Source organism: Jaculus jaculus, chromosome 1 (genome assembly GCF_020740685.1).
Source record: "Jaculus jaculus isolate mJacJac1 chromosome 1, mJacJac1.mat.Y.cur, whole genome shotgun sequence".
NCBI classification, from domain to species: domain Eukaryota; kingdom Metazoa; phylum Chordata; class Mammalia; order Rodentia; family Dipodidae; genus Jaculus; species Jaculus jaculus.
The window spans coordinates 87,681,096-87,701,250 of record NC_059102.1 but is presented as its reverse complement, the minus strand read 5'-3'; the positions used below and the strand labels follow the sequence as shown (position 1 = coordinate 87,701,250).

The window sequence follows — 20,155 nt, the reverse complement described above, 5'->3', positions numbered from 1 at the left end:
TTTGGACTCATCCCAACTGCTGGGGTGAAAAGTGTGCACCACCACACTCAGATACTTTTCTTTTAATGTGCGCTTTAGGAGTGGTTCTCAGGTGAGGCACTTTAGCAACTGAGCTATCTTAGCAGCCCCAGAAACCCCTGCTTTGATAAGAGTCTGCTCTGCTACTTCCAGTGTAGAACAGCCACCTGATCCATATCATACGAAGCCCTACAAAGACAGCTGAGTGACAGCAGTGACTTTGTTGGTTACTGTGGTGCTAAGTGTGCTGGAAGTTCATCCCAGATAACCTAGAGGGTGTGTCCAAAACAGGAAGTCACAAGCCAAGTTCACAGTTTATAAGCACCACGACCAAGAGTCTAGCCTGTCTCCAGACCGAGGGATATATCCATAGGTGGCATTCAGTCTGCAAAGGACTCTCCCAACCCAGGGCACAATGGTCCCCTCCTCACTTCTTCACAGATGGAACATTCCACATCGTCATGAACATTTCTGCCTCACGGTATGTTTTCATTGTTAAAACTGATAAGCTTCAGCAATTATCAGCATCACTACCCCACTCTCTTCTCCATAACATCTCCCTATTCCTACCTTCAAGAAACAAAAAGGAAAAATATTTTCTGTAATTAACACAATAAAAACTGCAGCCTGGGACTGGAGAGGTGGTTTAGTGGTTAAGGCTCTTGCCTGCAAAGCCGAAGAACCTAGGTTCAATTCCCCAGGACCCACATAAGCCAGATGCACAAGGTGGCACATGTGTCTGGAGTTCATTTGCAGTGGCTAGAGGCCCTGGTGTGCCCATTCTCTATCTGCCCCCCTCTCTGCTTTTTTTCTCTCCCTCTCAACTTAATCAATAAAAAATGTTTAAAAAAAATTTTTATCTGCAGCTTAGCCAGGTGTGGTGGCACACGCCTTTAATCTCAGCACTTGAGAGGCAGAGGTAGGAGGATTGCTATGAGTTCGAGGTCACCCTGAGACTCCATAGTGAATTCCAGGTCAGCGTGGACCAGACAGAAACCCTAACCTCAAAAAACCAAAAAGTAAAATAAAATAAAAAATTTAAAACTACAGTTTGGAATTGCAACTTAGGCCTCCATGATGCCACAAACAAATAAACAGAACCCTTATTCCCATTGCTTCAATTTTGCACTCAGATCCCAGGACCTGGAAGAGTCATGAGTTCTAAATAGAAGTTGTGGCTTTCTCAATTCTCAATCTAACACACATCAGACTTGAGGCCACTGGTTAATGAATACCCTAGAATATGGTGGGAAATGCCAGAAGACAAAAGGTTTGTTTTCAGGCAAAGCCAAAAAGTCCCCACCTGCAAAACACTCTGATGCTGCCTCATGCGGTCCACCTCCACCCTGCACTCAGCAGGCCGCTCCTGAGGCTGCATGGGGAAACACGAAGACAGAACTGAAGACACACGCTGCGCTGCGTACATTTAGAAACCCACTTTCTGGGACCAGGGGTGCCGTTCAATGATAAAACAGGTGCTTAGTATTAAAAGCTCTGGGTTCCATCCCCAGAAAACAGGAGGGTGGGGGGAAGGAGACAGTGGAAAAAGGAAGGGAACCCTAAAGCATATTTTCTCTGCTATTTAGAAGGCATCAGTAAGATGGAGAACCACCAACTTGCTCTCATTCTCATGTTTTGATAAACACTTTTTTTTTTTTTTTTTTTTTTGGTTTTTCGAGGTAGGGTCTCACTCTGGTCCAGGCTGACCTGGAATTAACTCTGTCATCTCAGGGTGGCCTTGAACTCATGGCAATCCTCCTACCTCTGCCTCCCGAGTGCTGGGATTAAAGGCGTGCGCCACCACGCCCAGCTGATAAACACTTTTTTGAGGGTACTTCCAATGCCACATGACAGTCAGAGATAATTCAAATCATGCGCTGGGCACGAAGCTCAGTGGGGAGAATGTCTGCCTAGCATACACACAACCCTGGTTAGCTCCCTACCACTGCACGAACTGAGCATGGCGATGCATGCCTGTAATCCCAGCACCCAGGAGATACAGGCAGGAGGACCAGAGGTTCAAAGACATCCTCGGCTACATAGCAAACCTGAGGCCAGCTTGGCTATATGAGAACTGCCTCAGAAAAATACTTCTGCTTCTCATAATAAAGACTCTACACCTTAAGCTAGGCATGGTGGTGCATGCCTTTAATCCCAGCACTCAGGAAGCAGAGGTAGGAGGATCACCGTGAGTTCGAGGCCACCCTGAGACTACATAGTGAATCCAGGTCAGCCTTGACTGGAGTGAAACCCTACCTCAAAAAGCCAAAAAGTAAATAAAAAAAAGTAAAAATAAAGATTGTACTCCTAACCCATTTAAAGGATATATTGTCTCTACCTTATTTAAAAATAAATCTTTTGTGCTAGGCATGGTGACACACACCTTTAATCCCAGCATTCGGGAGGCAGAGGTAGGAGAATCACTGTGAGTTCGAGGCCACCCTGAGACTACATAGTGAATTCCAGGTCAGCCTGTGCTAGAGTGAGACTCTACCTTGAAAAACCAAAACACTAAAAATAATTCAATAAATAAATCTTTTGTAAATTGTGTATGTGGGAGGGGCGATGCTTGAGGGCCTCCTCCTGCTGCAAACACACACAATGTGCTTGTGCCACTTTTTGCGTCTGGCTTATGTGGGTGGGTAAGAATGGAACCTGGAAGACTTTGCAAGCCAGTGCTTTAAACCACTGAACCATCTTCCCAGCTCCCCAAAATAAATCTTTCATGTTAAAAATGAATGTATTCCTTGTTTAACAAAAATCTTAACTAGTTCAGAGATAAAAGTAGAAATTCTTCCCTATGCCAACACTCAAGAATAGTCATATGAGCTGGGCATGGTGGCACACGTCTTTAATCCCACCACTCAGAAGGCAGAGGCAGGAGAATCGCCGTGAGTGCCTGCAAAGCCTAAGGGCCAGGTTTGATTCCCCAGTAACTACATAAGTCAATTTCACAAGGTGGCACATGCATCTGGAGTTCATTTGCAGTGGCTAAGGGCCCTGCCATGCCCATTCATTCTCTCTCTCTGCCTCTTTCTCTCCCAAATAAATAAATAAATAAATAAATAAAATATATTTCAAAATGTAAAAATCAAAGCATAGTCAATGGTAGCAACATGGTATCCTCATCCTCCAGGCATAATTGTGCAAATACCAAAGTATATATTGAACCAGCCAGGAAAGCTTTGTAATCCCAACACTTGGGAGATGGGGACAGGAGAATCAGGCTACATGGGCAGTTTGGGGCCATCATGGGCTACAAAACAGGTGCTGAAGAGATGGCTCAGCGATTAAAGGCACCTGCCTATGAAACCTTGGCCACCCAGGTTTGATTACCCATCATCCATATAAAGCTGGATGTGAAACTGGTGCATGCATCTGGAGTTCATTTGCAGTGACAAGAGGTCCTGACATGTCCATTCTCATCCTCCCTCTCCCTCTGTGTCTCTCCTTGCAAATAAAATATTTTTTAAAATGCATACATTATATATCCTATATATGTACAGTATATGTATTATATATATGTAGTCTACTTTGTTCACTCTAAAAGTAGGATATTATGCACAAAATTCTACCATGTGTGTTCTATAGCCAGTATTTTCCACAAACACTACCCCCACTTCAGGCCTCTGAGAGCAATACCTTAATACTTGAATAGCTCCTGCCCCTTTCTGGAATACCAGAGAAACTGACATGAACTCCTTTGTTGTTCTGGTGTAACTCTTCTCTGGGTAGACAGAGCTTGCTAGGGTATGTATTTTGTTAACTATATATCCATTGGACAAAACACAGATCCCGCAGAGAATTGTGTATCATTATTATGGTCTGGGGACACTGCTCTTCTTCATTCTGATAATTTCCTTTGTGGTTTCAGACAGAAACAAACCTCGTACAGGTCCTCAGCTGGGTTTCTTCTGGTAAAGCTCACTATCAGTATGAAAGTCAGCGTCACACCCTGCCAGCTTCAATTTTCAGTTCAGCACTTGCTTTAACATCATATCATTTATTTGTTGATGTGTAATCACCCCAGCTGCAGTGGAAGCACATTATAGCAGAAACATTGCTGTTTGGTTTACTGCTATATCACCAGGGAATTTTTTTTTTTTTTTTTTTTTTTTTTTTTTTTTTTTTGGTTCTTTGAGGTAGGGTCTTGCTCTAGCCCAGGTTGATATGGAATTCATTATATAGTCTCAAAGTAGCCTCAAACTCTCGGCAATCCTCCTACTTCTCTCTGCCTCCCAAGTGCTGGGATTAAACGTGTGCAGCACCACACCAGGATCTTTGGATTTTTTTATTTTTATTTATTTATGAGACAGAGAGAGGGAAAGAAAGTATGGGTACACCAGGACCTCCAGCCACTGCAAATGAACTCCAGATGCATGCGCCACCTTGTGTATCTGGCTTACATGAGTACTGGAAAATCAAACTTGGGTCCTTAGGCTTTGCAGGCAAGTGCCTTAATCACTAAGCAATCTCTACAGCACTACCTCCTAGGGTTTTAAAAAAAAATGCATGGTACAAAATAAGTATTTCAAAATACTTACTGAATGAATATATAATCCTAATATTAAAATGCATCCCTTCGTGAAATTTTGGGTTTCTAGATTGGAGATTGTGTGTGTGTGTTTTCAAAAGCAAAGGAAAAATACTGCAACGTAAAACTAGCTCTGGAGCTCCATGAACAAAACCATCACTGTGGATTCTACTTCATGTAGATGTCGGTAGAGATGGGCCGCACACAAGCAAACATCCTCACAGGAAATCCAATGAGTTCAAACTATCATCCAGAAAACTTTAACTCCACTGAAAGTCCTTCCACTTAGGCTCATATCAAACAAATCAGATGTCTGACTTTTTGTCTCCATCATTGCATAAGTTTTCCCCTGAGCGTTATTAACTTTTCTCTCATATCTGTCAACTTACTTATACTGTCATGTTATAAAAACCAATGGACACTGGACATGTATATGATAAGCTCATTCATGTGCTCTTTCTTGATATGCATGTTATGTTGGTCACTGCATCTAGTGGTGAATGCAAAAACACTTAACAAAAGCTCACCTGTCGTTCCGAAAGATCTTGGGGAGATACCTCCTGGGAAACCACATGGCCAACGCACACATCAGAACCCAAAGTATGGCAAGTTCATCAAGCATCTGACCCAGGAAACTGAGAGTTGCGTGGAAGTAGACAGATCCAATTCCTAAAACCAATTTCAACCAATGAAAAAGGTTACCACAGAAGAACACTCTCAACAATTTAACACACCGCTTCAGGACAGCCTTCTCCAGCTGCTATCAAAGTCACCAGTCACTGTGTCTCTTGGAAAAGAAATTGTGGAAGGCACCAGGCATGTAGACCTAGAGACTGGAAAGAGGACTTCAAGTTGGGCTCGAACATCAGCACATCTGACCAGTAAGAATTGCAGTTGGGCTGGAGAGATGGCTTAGCAGTTAAGGCGCTTGCCTGTGACGCCTAAGGACACAGGTTTGAGTCTCAAGGTCCCATGTAAGCCAGATGCACAACGATGACACAAGCATCTGGAATTCCTTTGCAGTGGCTAGAGGCCCTGGCATGCCCATCCTCTCTCTCCCTCTCTCTGTCTCTAACAAATAAATAAATAAAAATAACTTTTTATTAAAAATTTGCAGTTAAGTTCTTTTTCCCCACTGAACTTTCATGAGAGCAGGCAGTAAATAAAAGTCAACATTATCTCACTGCTAAGAATTCTCAAACTGCCTGAGAGAGGAAATGGAAATTACACAAGAATTTCACAGAACAATGAGGGACCCAACGTCTAAATCTTGTTCTTTATTTAAGTCCACTGGAACCACATCTCATCGGAGTTCAATTGTTTCACATGACTTTTCTTCAGACGTTCTCAGAAAACCACATTGGCACTCCACCAATCGCTGTCCCCAAATACAATCTGGGATGGTTACAGACTGCCTTGTTATCAAACTCACATTCAAAACTGTCTCTTGGCATCAAGGAAGCAAATACTGAGACGTCAGAGTGACTTTGGTTTACAAACATTATGTTCAAAGGGGACAGGAAACGCACAGAATCCCATTTCCTCCCTTTCAGCCTGTGTTCCCACAGCGAGCCACTTACCCACCACAACTAACAGAGTCCATATTAGGTAGATGCCGCTGTTGAAGCATGCCGCGTACTGACGAAACAAGCACATGCAGATGGGCGGCAAAATGAAAAATAACACGTTGCTGATCTGGAGGGGAAAATGTAAAATCAAAAGATGAATATTAAGTAAAAGGGCGAAACCTAAAGCAGCTTTGTCCTAAGTGTATCCATTTCAAACGGGGATGAATACAGCCACATATCTTCTTTATGCTCTTGCACTTTTTGTGTTTTGTTTGAGACAGGGTTTCATTCTTATAGTCCAGGCTGGCCTTGAACTCAATGGAAATCCACCTGCGTCAGCCCCCAAGTGTTAGGATTATAGGCATGAGCCGCTCCTACATCTTTTTTTTTAACTTGGAATTACATAGGAAAACTTAAAACGTTAGTGACCAGTGCGGGGACTCCCTGCTGCCTCTTCAGATCACAGAAGCAGCTGTAAATAGAGCTGGGGATTTAGCTCAGGGGTAGAGCGCTGGCCTAGCATGCCCAAAGCCCTGGGTTCAATCCCCAGCAACTGGGCAGCAGGAGGAGGGGGGACATAAATACTGAAATCTATGAAAAATTCTCTGGGCCTTCTCTTAATTCAAAGAACCAATGACTCTTATTTTTCTACACAGATTAATTATGACACATTCTAATTTATTTACACTTCTATTTTAAGAGACAAGTCCTATACTAACTAATGTGTTTTAAAAAAAAAAAAACCAGTTTGATGAAGAAGTGAAAGGACTAGAGCTCTTTTCCAGTTTTGAAACAGTCTTGGGTAGCAAGGCTAGCCTTTTCTCCCAGGCCCCGCTGAGGAAAAGACTCCTTCTAAGTGTCCCTTTAGTTGCTCTGTCAGTTTTCTCATCCTAATCAAAACACATCTTTAAGAGTATACCAAATTTATTTCTTCCCAACTTTAAAATGAATTATTTTGCCAAGTGTGATGAGGCACAGCCATAACACCAGCATTTAGGGGTTGAGACATAAGGGTCAGCGGTTAAGGCCAGACTCCCCAGCACGGTGAATTGGAGGCAAGCCTGGGCCACATGAGACCCTGTCTCAAAAAAAAAAGGAAAAGAAAAAAGCCATGCATGGTACAATCATGTGTAATCCTAGCACTGGGGAGATGGATCCCTGAGGCTTGCTGGCTACAGAGTCTAGCCCAATTAGGCAAGAGTAAGATCCTGTCTCAAAAAAAAAAAAAAGGTGAACAGTGTCTGAGGAATGATGACATCTGAAGTTGACGTCTGGTCCTCACATGCACACACATAAATGCATTCACATCTGCACATACACGCAATGATCAGTCACCATGATCAAAGTGGGCTTCATTTCACTGATGGAGAGATGATTCAACACATGCAGATCAATAAATGTAATATCAGTAAGTGGACTCAAGGACAGAAATTACAGGATCATTTCAATAAATGTAGAAAAATGCTTTTTACAAATCCAACATACTTTCATGATAAAAGCCCCAAAGAGACTAGGGATAGAGGAAACGTATCCCAATATGTTAAAGGTCAGTTGGTAGACTTGGTGGTATGCTTGCCTAGCATGCATGAAGCCCTTGATTTTATCCTCAGCATGGCATAAACAGGGAATGGTGGAGCACATCTATAACCCCCACACTCAGAGGAAGAGGCAGGATGATCAGAAGTTCAAGGCCATCCTACCTACATAGCAAGTCAGAGGAAAACCTGAGCTACCTAAGACCCTTTCTCAAAAAAAGTAAATAAAATAAAGGATATATATGACAAACTTATGACCAATATTATACTAAATAGGTAAAAATTCAAACCAAAATCAGGAACAAGACACAACTATCTACTTTCTCCATGTTTTTTCTGCTTTTTGGTTTTTTTTTGTTGTTGTTTGTTTATTTTTATTTACTTGAAAGTGACATACACAGAGAGGGAATGGGCGCAACAGGGCCTCCAGCCACTGCAAATGAACTCCAGACACATGCACCCCCTTGTGCATATGGCTAGTGAAGGTCCTGGGGAATTAAGCCTTGATCCGGGGTCCTTAGGCTTCACAGGCAAGTGCTTAACTGCTAAGCCGTCTCTCCAGCCCTCTTTGTTTTAAGCAGGCTCTCTAGCCCAGGCTGGCCTGGAACTCACTCTGTAGCTCAGGCTGTCCTAAAACTCCTGGCAGTTCTCCTACTCCAACATCCCCAGTGCTGAGAAGAAAGGAGCGAATTTCCACACCCCTTCTCCACTCTTATCCAATATAGTGCTGGAAGTCTTAGCCAGAGCAGTAGACAAGAGAAACAAATAAAAGGGGCACAAATAGGAAGAGGACATCAAGTATCCTTATTTGCAGGTGATAGGATTTTATACGTAAAGAGAACTTAAAGATTTCAGCAGAAAACTCACAGATACACTAAGCATTTACAGAAAATGTACTCAATGTACAATATATATTTATATGACTTTTATTATTATTTTAAATATATTTTATTTATTTATTTGAAAGAGAAAGAGGTAGAAAGTGAGAGAGAGAGAATGGGCGTACCAGGGCCTCCAGCCACTGCAAACAAACTCCAGATGCATGCACCCCTTTGTGCATCTGGCTTACATGAGTCCTGGAGAGTAGAACTGGGATCCATTGGCTTTGCAGGCAAGCGCCTTAACCACTAAGTCATCTCTGCAGCCCTATTATTATTTTTAATCGGATATACTTAAGAGTTAAAATGAAGGCTCTTCAGAGCCACCTCATGTTTTATAAGGGACTATGTGAACACAGAAAAGGCTCCAAAACTGACCAGGGGGCAGCCAGCAGATTCCTGACACTGCCTCAGGCTGGTTTCATCTCCAACTCACCTATCCAAGGTCTGACTCCACTCACTTCCTTCACTGATATCTAATAACTGCAAACTAAATCACAGGCTGTGCACATATGACCTGATTTAAACTTGACTTTCTTTGGGGACAATAAGGAGATCAAGAGGGAGATGATGCAAGGGGAACAAAGAGGTCAGGAAAGGAATACACATATTAGAAGCACCATTTAGGACTGTTGAGCCAGGCATGTGGGGGCAGGGGCACACACTTTTAATCCCAGCACTCAGAGGTGGGACGATCACTGTGAGTTCAAGATCAGCCTGGGCTAGAGCAATACTCTACCTCAAAAAAAAAAAAAAAAAAAAAAAAACGAAAGAAAGAAAGAAAAGCAAGCACAATTTCAAAGTGCATTGTTTCATTTAAAAGTTCCTGAGCTGGGGAGATGACTTAGTGATTAAGGCATTTGCCTGCAAAGCCTTCAATTCTCCAAGGTTAAATCCCCCAAGACCCACATAAGCCAGATGCACAAGGTGGCACATGCATCTGGAGTTCATTTTCAGTGGCTGAGGGCCTGGTGCATGCATTGTCTCCCCCTCCCTCTCTCTCTCTCTCTCTCTCTCTCTCTCTCTCTCTCTCTCTCTCTCTCTGTCTGTCTGAGATTATCACTTTCTCTCCTTTCAAATAAATAAAATATTTTTAAGGTTCCTGTTATGGGCATAAACTAGAATGAGACCAGGAGAAAGAAGACACAGGAAGGAAGGAGAGGAAGAATTACCTGACAGGTTAGGGGAAGGACAGAACACCAGAGGTACATAGCAGGGAGCGGGGAGGGAATTACACAAAAGTCAAGACAACATGAATTAGCTCCATAGCTCATTATGGCTAGCATTCTACAAGATAAAACCACAAATAAAGGGGGAGAGGGGGCAGTTTGGACAGAAGGTAGAATCATGGACTCTGACTGGTAAATTCCCCAGGCCTAGAATTGGATTGCTCCCCAAGTAAGTTGTTGGCTCATGAGATGCCCAAAACAGTGCAGGCATTGTCAAAACACTTGATTGCCTGTCAGAGCTAAAAGGTAAGACCCTATTGCTAAAGACACCCCTGGCTGTGGTCACAGGACATCAGAATACCATGCTGGAACCAAAAGGGAAACTTGTTCCCTCCTGGCTAGTCCTCATAGTGCTGGAAAGCCGTCTGGGAGCTGCTGGAGGAAAATGGTCACCAACATCATGAATAAGCAGAAGAACCTACAGACTAAGAAATCAACCATCAGGTCAAGAAGGACACACTTGTGCAATAGTGGCACACAGCCTCTGTGGGTAACCAAGTGTTTTCTGATTGGACATGAGGCCCACTCAGTCAGAGAGAAATCATATGTGGTCTGGAACCCAAGTCAGAATCCTATTGTCAGGAAACTCATAGACTCTAAAGAGAAGCACCCACTGCTCTATGGGAAAGAAGAGTGGGCTTGCACACACACACACACACAAAAAAAAAAAAAACTCTTAAATTTACACCTCCCCTTTGAACCCAAGCTTCTCTCACTCTTGTTTGGAGAATCTGCTTTATTTTACAAATGGCAGAGAAAATGGAGGAGAACCAAGATCCATCAATAAGACAAGAAGCTACATGACTGCCCACCATGAGAGGTGCCACCTCTACCACATCTGCCATGGCCCAGAAGAAATTGTAGGGGAAGTGACATGAACACTGCTCTTATGACTAGCCTGGCAACCAGCCCCAGGTTGATAGTGACAAACACAGGTGTGATAGTTTGAATGAATGTCCCCCAACAGATTCAGGAGTTTTATTTCAAGCTTATAATTTGGTGTCACTATGGGTGGATCCTAGGGTCCAGCCCTAAGGTGTGAGGGCAGATGTAGAATTCCAGTCTGAAAGTGTGCGGAGTGCTGGAGCTCTGCGGGGGTCCCTGGGGTGTGCTTGCATGGACCTGTGAAAGGGGAACAACCTCTTTCACCATTATGGAACTTTCCCTGAATCTGTAAGCTTCAATAAATCTTGTTCCTCCCATAAATTGTGTCTGGTCTGGAGGTTTATCCCAGCAATGCAAAGCAGACTACAACACACAATGATTAATCAAAACAAATCCAGCTGGATTTGGTGGTGCACCCTTTTAATCCCAGCACTCAAGAGGTAGAGGTAGGAGGATCATTTTGGGTTCAAGACCACCCTGACACTATGTAGTGAATTCCAGGTCAGCCTGGGCTAGAAAGGGACCTTACCTTGAAAAACAGAAAAACAAAAGTCCAAAGACTACAAAGAACTCAACACTAAATCAGACTGCCCACTGTCCTACTATAGTTCAGGGAACATTCTGGAAGAGGGTATGGAAAGATTGTAAGAGCCACAGAGTGGGTAGGATTATCCTGAGGCACGGTCCCCTGCTACTCTACAGGGGCTCACAGGCTTTCATGATCCTCCAATGAATACCATAACCACACTGAGGAGGGTCTCCAGGGTAATGGGAGCTGGAGCGAGGGAATAAAAGAGAATAACCTGTAATAATTAATACAAAATTAATATTCAAAAAGTTCCATGCTGGGGAGATGTCTCAAAGGTTAAAGATGCTTGCTTGCAAAGCCTAATGGCCCAGGGTCAATTCCCCAGTGTCCATGTAAAGCCAGATGCACAAAGTGACACATGCAGCTAGGCATAATGGCTCACACCCTTAATCCCAGCACTCAGGAGTCAAAGGTAAGAGGATCACTGTGAGCTTGAGGCCAGCCTGGGTCTACAGAGTGAGTTCTAGGTGAGCGTGGACTAGAGTATGATCCACCCTACCTTGAAAAAAAAGGAGGTGGGGGCTGGAGAGATGGCTTAGCGGTTAAGTGCTTGCCTGTGAAGCCTAAGGACCCCGGTTCGAGGCTCGGTTCCCCAGGTCCCACGTTAGCCAGATGCACGAGGGGGTGCATGCATCTGGAGTTCATTTGCAGTGGCTAGAAGCCCTGGCGCGCCCATTCTCTCTCCCTCTATCTGCCTTCTCCCTATGTCTGTCGCTCTCAAATAAATAAATAAAAAATGAACAACAACAAAAAAATTTTTTTTCTTTTTTAAAAAAAGGGGGGGGAGCAGGAGACATGCCTCAGCAGTTAAAGGCACCTGCTTATAAGTCCTGATGGTCCAGGTTCAATTCTCTAGTACCCATGTAAAGCCAGGTGCACAAAGTGTTACATGTATCTGGAGTTCATGTGCAGTAGCAGAAGACTCAGGTGCACCCATACTCACTCTGTCTGTGTTTCCTCTCAAATTAATTAATTAAATATATTTTAACAAAGTGGTACATACATCTATAGAGCTCATTTGCAGTGCCTATCCTCTCTCCTTCTCTGTCTCTTTCTCTCTCTGCCTGCAAATAAATAATAAAGATTTTGGGGGGGTGGGGGAAGGGTTTATTTTGTTTACAGATCTAGGGGAAGCTCCATGATGGCAGGGGGAAATGATGGCATGAGCAGAGAGAACATCACCTCCTGGCCAACATCAGGTAGACAATAGGAACAGGAGAGTGTGCCAAACACTGGCAAGGGGAAACTGGCTATAATACCCATAAGCCCGCCCCCAACAATACACTGCCCCCAGGAGGTGTTAATTCCCAAATCTCCATCAGCTGGGAACCTAGCATTCAGAATACATAAGTTTATGGGGGACACCTGAATCAAACCACCACCACTTCCTTTGGCTCTCACATTCTTTCCACCATCTCTTCTGCAATGAATCCTGAGCCTTGGAAGGTGTGATAGAGATGTTTCAGTGCTGAGCACTCCTCTGTCACTTCTTCTCAGCACCTTTTAAGTCATCTCAGAGGTCACTGCCATCTGAAAAGAGAAGCTTTTCTAATCAAAAGTGAGAGTACCATTAATATATGGGTATGAATATTAAGAGAAGGGCTTACCAGGCAGTTTGGTGAGCATAATATATGTATTTAGCCAAACACTAGCAGGTGTTACACCCCTAGGGCTCATTTCTACAGCTATAATAAAGATTTTTTTTTAAGTTCCTTATTTCTGGGCTGGAATAATGGCTTAGCAGTTAAGCGCTTGCCTGTGAAGCCTAAGAACCCCAGTTTGAGGCTCAATTCCCCAGTACCCACATAAGCCAGATGCACAAGGTGGCGCATGCATCTGGAGTTCATTTGCAGTGGCTAGAGGCCCTGGCATACCCATTCTCTATCTATCTGCCTCTTTCTCTCTCTGTCACTCTCAAATAAATAAATTTTAAAAAAAAATTAAGTTCATTGTTTCCTGAATTACAATGTAGTATTTACTCCAAAATAATCTCAAGAACACTCTCCCTCTCATTCTGATGTGTTTGAACATGCACCTTCCCAGAGAAGGGATAACGTACAGACAAAACCACAGGCTGCAAAATTGCTGAACAGCAGGTTCTTAAGCAGCCAAGGACTTTCACCCTGGTTGAGAGGATTGTCCATGCACCTTAATTACACGTTCATCCCTAGCTCTCCATTCCACTGCTCCCCTGTGGTCTCGGGGATGACCAACCGTTCTGGTTGACCTAGGACTCGATGGGGTTTTCCCAGGGCACAGTACTTCAAGGTTTAAAATCAGGGGGAAAAAAAATCTCAAGCAAAAAACTCGGGAAAAATTTGGTGACCCTACACAAACCCTTCTTGTGAAAACCTTCTGCTCCAGCCCCACAGTGTCCCAACCCGTGCAGAACACCCTTGCCAGCTTGCGGACACCACTACCATGGCCCTCACCACCCACGTGACTATTTCCTGATCTGGTCTCTGTGACAGGCACACACTAGTCAGTGCTTAAACAGACAGACAGCAGCCACACAGACTCTGCCCTGCAGACTTGGGACACATGCTTTGGTATGGAAAGCAGCTCAGCTTCCTTTGCTGGGTGACTGGGTGCATAGGAGGAGGTAGGAGTTCATGGACTGACTTCGTATGTATGTATGTATATGTGTACGTATATAGATTTATATATTTTGCTTCATGACTTTTTCCAACATTAATTTCCTTCTGTTTTCCAAGTCACTGCTCAGCAACACAGTCCCCAAAGGCCAGGCCCATGGGTTTAAGAAGCAGCTTCGCAGGGCGTAGTTGCACACGCCTTTAATCCCAGCACCCGGGAAGCAGAAGTAGGAGAACTGTCTTGAGTTCGAGGCCATCCTGAGACTACATAATGAATTCCAGGCCAGCCTGGGCTATAGTGAGACCCTACATTGAAAAAAAAAAAAAAGGCAGCTTCGTCTACGTGAGCAGGAACGGAAGCTGGACATGGTGGCTTGTATCTGGAGGCCCAGCACTTAGAAGGCTGAGGCTGAGGCAAGAGGACTGCCATACGATCTAGGCCAGCCTGGGTTACAATGCCAGACTCTGTCTCAAAAAGAAATTAATTAAAAACAGCCCGCCACCCCCAAAAAACATGATAAATAGGAACTCAATCAAATAAAATTTATATGTAGAAGAAACAACACACAGGAATAGACAGGTGGCTCAGCAGTTAAGGCACTTGCCTGCAAAGCCTAATGGCCCTGGTTTGATTCTCCAGTACCCACATAAAGCCAGATGCACAAGGTGATACGTTCATTTGCAGTGGCTAGAGGACTCCCATTCTCCCTCCCTCCTTCTCCCCACCCCCTGTCTCTCTCTGTTTACAAATAAATAATCTTAAAAAGGAAGAAAGATGGGTTGGAGAGATGGCTTAGCGGCTAAGTGTTTGCCTGAGAAGCCTAAGGACCCTGGTTCAAGACTCAATTCCCCAGGACCCACATTAGCCAGATGCACAAGCCAGAGCACATGCGTCTGGAGTTCATTTGCAGTGTCTGGAGGACCTGGCATGCCCATTCTCTCTCTCTCTCTCTCTCTCTCTCTCTCTCTCTCTCTGTCTCTGTCTCTGTCTCTCTCTGTCACTCTCAAATAAATAAATATAAATAAACAAAAAAAATTAAAAAAAGAAACAAAGATAGATAGATGGATGGATAGAAAAAGTGCGAGCCTGGCATGGCATCACACACCTGTAATCCCAGCACTTGGAAGGCAGAGGTAGGAGGAGCATCCTGAGTTTGAGGCCACTCTGAGACTGCATAGTGAATTCCAGGTCAGTCTGGGCTAGAGTAAAACCCTACCTCAAAAAAAAAAAAAAAAAGAAAAGAAAAAAAAGAAAGAAACAACACACAAGAGGAAGAGAGGGTGAATGAAAGGCTGTGAAAAGAAATGATGAGTTCTTGGGGAGATATTGGGACTTAGCTGATTGATGGCAGGGTCTGAGGGAACCGCCAAATGTCAGTGGAAGTCACTCTTTGATGGGCCCTTTAACAATAATAATTGGCCTTTAAAGCCAAGCGTGGCTTTCACCAGTAATACTAGCATTTAGATGGAAGCAGGAGGGTCTGGGGTTCAAGGCCATTCTCAGCCATATAGGGAGTTTGAGGCCAACCTACATCTCAAACCAAAAATAAAATAAAAAATAAATACAGCGAACATTCTCAGCCAGATGTGGAAGCTCATACCTGTAATCTTGTAATCTCAGAATGTGGGAAGCTGAAATAGGATTCCTGTCAGACAGGTCTACATGATGAGACCCTATCTTAAAAGAAAAAAGAACATTCCCTTCAACACAGTAATTCTCCAACTAGAATTAGCACTTGTAAAAGTACATCAGTAGGGGCCAGGGACATAGCACAGTTGTAGAGCACTCGCCTAATATGCATGATACCTTAGATTCAATTCTCAGAACTAAAGAAAAAAGTGTAGCCAGCAGTGCATAGTGGCAAATGCCTTTAATCCCAGCACTTAGAAGGCAGAGGTAGGAGGACTGCTGTGAGTTTAAGGCCAGCCTAAGACTATATACTGAATTCCAGGTCAGCCCAGGCTAGAGTCATCTTGAAAAAACAAAACAAAAAAATGATCCAGGTAGATGCATATGTGCATACTTTCCTGTATCATTCTACAAAAGCAAAAATGACAATAATAAAACACACAGAAATTCCCCTGAGGGAGGGATCAACAGGTTAATTATGGCCACTATACTAAAAGGAGCCCTGTACAGACACTGTGAAGAGGAAGGTATTCTACTCTCAGTAATCTGACCTTCTCCAGAACATAGTAAGTAAAAAAACAGCAAGGTGTAAACTATTAGTATCATGTGACAACAGTTGAGTTGACAAACAACAGTTAAGTGTGTGTTTATGCACTATTCATCCATATTTTTAAATATATATTTATTTGTTTATTTGTAAGCGGAGAGGATGAGGGCACCAAGGCCACTTGCCTACGAATTCCAGATGAATGTGCCAATTTATATATCTGGTTTCCTGTGGGTACTGGGGAATCAAATCCAGGCTGACAGACTTTGCAAGCAAACACGTGAACTGCTAAGCCATCTCCCCTGCCCTATGGTGCATATTTAAACGTACACACAAATCTATGTGCTTTGGCTTTGTTTTTCCAGTACTGGGAATTGAACTGAGGCCACACCCATGCCAAGCAATCATTCTAACACTCAGCTACTTCCACAGCCCCTTGCATGCTCTCCCCATGCCTAGAAATATCTGAAAGATGCAGAAGAGAGAGCAAACACCACTTCATAACTCTAGATTTTTTTTGCCATCATCATGTTACTATTTTTCTATTAAATAACAAAAACTACTTTAAACAGACATTTAATATCATACATACTGAATTTTATTCTGAAGATAAAATAGTCCTAATTCAGGAGTTTTAAGTTAAGGAATAACTGAACTATAAACACACATAATGTGCCAAGTACATACATCTAAGGTATTTATCTACATGAGAACTATCTTGGTAGAGTAAAAAAAGGGCCATGTTTTAACTCCAACTTTTTCTGGCCACAAGTTCCTTAAACTACATAGCTCCTGTGCTCTTCCACCAACTGAACATATTAAATAGCACCAACCACCTAGGGTGACAAGACAGTACCCAACAGTTTCCTCACACAGCAAAAAGAGAACCAGCTGTTATGTTAACCAGTAGTAAGTGATGCTGCCACAGTAAGGCGCTCATAAAGAAGGCTCTAGAGGGCTAGAGAGATGGCTCAGCAGTTAAGGTGCTTACCTGCAAAGCCTAAGGACCCAAGTTCAACTCCCCAGTACCCACATAACGACAGATGTACAAGATGGTGCATGTATCTGGAGTTTGTTTGCAATGGTTAGAGGCCCAGGTATGCCCATTCTCTCCACCTGCCTTTCTCTCTCTCAAATAAATAAATAAAATATTCTAAAATTTAAAAAAGATTATAGATAGCTCTCCTAGTCTTCTGATTTACATGATCAATTTTTTCAACTTTTTCTCAGCTCCTTTACGTTTTTCTCAAAATTGGTAATGATTACTAGTTTCTCACAAAATGGATAACTAAGCCAGGCATGGGGCACAAACCTAAAGTTCCAGGATGAGGCAGGAATATTTTGGAAAGCTGAAGTTCAGCATAGGTTATGCCGTGAGTTCAAGGCCAGTCTGGCTACACAGAAAGACCCTATCTCAGAACAAAATACATGGATAATTAAGCCTCCTGTCTTATTATGAGGACAGAAGGAGATGTTGATCACCAAAGAACAGTTCACTGGCTTGCTCACTACAAGAGGAAGTAAGGCTCTGGCAAGTCCTGTGATCGCATCACAAGATAAGCAGAGTAATGGGAGAAGAGAGAAGGAAAAGGTTTCCCTAAATTCTCTGGACCTACATGCTACAGTTATGTGATCAGCTCCCTCTATGGGTTTTGAGGTCCTCCACATGCCACAGAAAACTGTGTGGTCTATAATATCCCAAAGAATAAGAGGTGTCAGGTAGACAGGCTGTACTAAGCAGCCACAGATGTGCAGCTGGGGAGCAACAGCTCTTTTCTAAGGAAGAGTCAGGCACTCGCTAAACAACAGCTCCAATGGGGCTAAACGGGAAAGTAAAGACAAACAGCCCAGCACACAGGCTACGTGGGAAGTGGGACAGGCTGGGCTTCACAGGATGAGACACCACCTGTCAGAATGAAGACAGAGAAGGGGAGGAGAGAGGCCACTTCTCCCCTTCATCCATCTGTCCCAGAGAAGCCATATATTGACTTTCTGAGGCCCACATGACAGGGCTGATCCTCCTGGCAAGGCCTCTGACTCCACAGGAAACTACCATGCCAGGTGGGTAAGAACTCCACCAACCCGTCATTGCATGAGCTCTGGTGAAACAGTACTTCACAGTGTTCTCCACTTGTTACCGCTGCTTGTCTCCGTGTTGAAGGTGCCCCACCCTGCTCCAGACCCTCCTCTACTGGCACCTGCTTATACCCCATGGCAGCATGCTCCTCCCATGTGGCATACAACACGGTGTGGCAACTTCTACTACCTAGGTCTTTCTTTGTGTCTCTGAATGGCAAAATCTGCGTTGCTTGAGCAGCTAACCCGGCCACACACCAAGAAGCAGGGGTTCTGGTGTGGACAGCAGCCATGTATTTTAGCACTGAGGGGAGAGGGGAGAATTCTGGATTGTAGCACCAGGCATACCAGAATGTGGGCATGTCAGCTAGCTATCAGATAGCCTCGCTTTCTCCTCATAGGAATAACAGGATAGAACAAGCACGCGCGCGTGCACACACCAGGTCCAACCTAGCACTAAGCATCTGATCCTTGTTCAGGGCTTTCTTACCAACAAATCCAAGGGGCAAAATCCTAAATAACAATCCCACATTCACAATGAGTCAAGCCAGGACTTCCTGTTTTCTGTGTTTGAGCAGGGAGAAGATAAGCCAGAGACGTGACCATGCAAAGCCACATTTGATAGGAGAGTCCCAGAGCCACTGGCACAGTGAGAAGCAGAGGTGTGCCCTCTCATTGGGACAACTCTCTCCTTCCACAAGGACTGGGATGCTATAAGCCGGTTAAACCCTTATCTGGAGATCTCGGCAAGTCCACAAAACCTACCCCAGTGATCACTCCTCAACTTCCTCATCAACCCCAGATTTACGACCTGAAAAGAGCATAGAGCCGAGGAGGTGAGTGTTTGGGGCTGGCTGAAGACTGGTCACTAAAAGCAAGAATAAAAAGCTCGTAGTAGTTAACCAGATTTGGACAAAAATAACTCTGTCAAGATTGCCATATTCTTGGTTGGGATTTGGGCCACTGAGCTTGTGCGAGTGTGCCCAGCTGCTGGACCAGTCGGGTACTTCCCCTTTACTGGTGCTCCCAAAGCAGGTAATTCAGGGCAAAACTGCACAATGACACCCAAGTGCGTCACGCCACCGAGATCCCAGCGGGAGGAAGAGAGTTGCTGCGTGTGGGTTCAACTAACCCACATTGGAAGAGTGGGTTGCCGTGGACCCCCGGCCCCGCGACGGTGGGAGCCAAGCAAGACAATAGAGCCATCAGAAGGAAATGACAGGAGGAGCTCAGATGTCCGGGCCAGGGACTGGCAAGGAGGACCGAGGAAGAACTGGAAGGAGGGCGCAGAGGAAGGGGGCGTGGAAGGACTCCGGCCCCGGCGCGAGCGGCCCCGATCCACGGCCGGCTTCCAGGCTGCCTCCACGGGCAGCTCCAGGGCACCCGTCCACCCACCCGCCCGTCCGTCCGTCCACCCTGGCTCCCGGACCCGCACCGTGTTGTAGAACTCGGCGATGGCAGGCACAATGGTGTAGTTGTCCTCGCACCAGTCCACCTCCGAGCTGCCAGCTCGCAGCTGGTCCCACCAGTGCGAGGCGCCCATGGCCGCCCGGGAGCATGGGAGCGGCGGGGGCTCGGCGGCGGCGAAGGGCCCCGTGCGGCTTCTGGACGCGAGGCTGGGCGAGCGCGGCTTTAAGCGCTCGGGGCCAGCCTCCGGATGTGGCGCCTCCCGCGCTCCGCTCCAGGCCCCGCCCCCGGGGCTGGCCGCGCCCGCCGTGGGGCGGAGACGGGCCCGAGCGCCGCAGACGCCTGCTCCCGCGCGGTGGCCAACGCGCTCTGCCCACGCGCGCCTGGTGGCCCTGTAGATTGTGTATTTAAAAAGAAAAAAAAAAAAAAAACCTACATTCCCTCCCTGGGGAAAAAATGTAAAGAGAAACCCAAGAGGTCCCAAACCCCTTTGAACTCGATGGGAGTGTTCACCGGCTTGCATCACTGCGCGGCGCCAGTTCTCGCGTGGAAGAAACAGCCTCCACCATGAAGGCCCGGTGGCTCTGCTTGTCGCCGCTCGACTCGCTGCAGTCGCTGGAGCAGAAAGACCCTCCAGGCTGTAGGAACGAGCTCTCGACCCTTCC

General features: G+C 45.0%; 1 protein-coding gene across 2 annotated transcripts in view; it reads right to left on the bottom strand.

Moving 5' to 3' along the window:
• The window catches only part of Acer2 (alkaline ceramidase 2), a 45,632-nt gene extending 25,954 nt beyond the window's left edge, over window positions 1–19,678 (bottom strand). For both annotated transcript variants that reach the window (XM_004658421.3, XM_012948771.2), the window contains exons 1-3: window positions 19,519–19,678; window positions 6,133–6,247; window positions 5,080–5,221 (exon numbers count right to left, since the gene is read on the bottom strand). In XM_004658421.3, the coding sequence (XP_004658478.1) occupies window positions 5,080–5,221; window positions 6,133–6,247; window positions 19,519–19,626 (365 nt within the window). In that variant the 5' untranslated portion in view covers window positions 19,627–19,678. The remainder of the gene's footprint in view (window positions 1–5,079; window positions 5,222–6,132; window positions 6,248–19,518) is intronic.
• Between the last annotated feature and the right edge of the window lie 477 nt (window positions 19,679–20,155).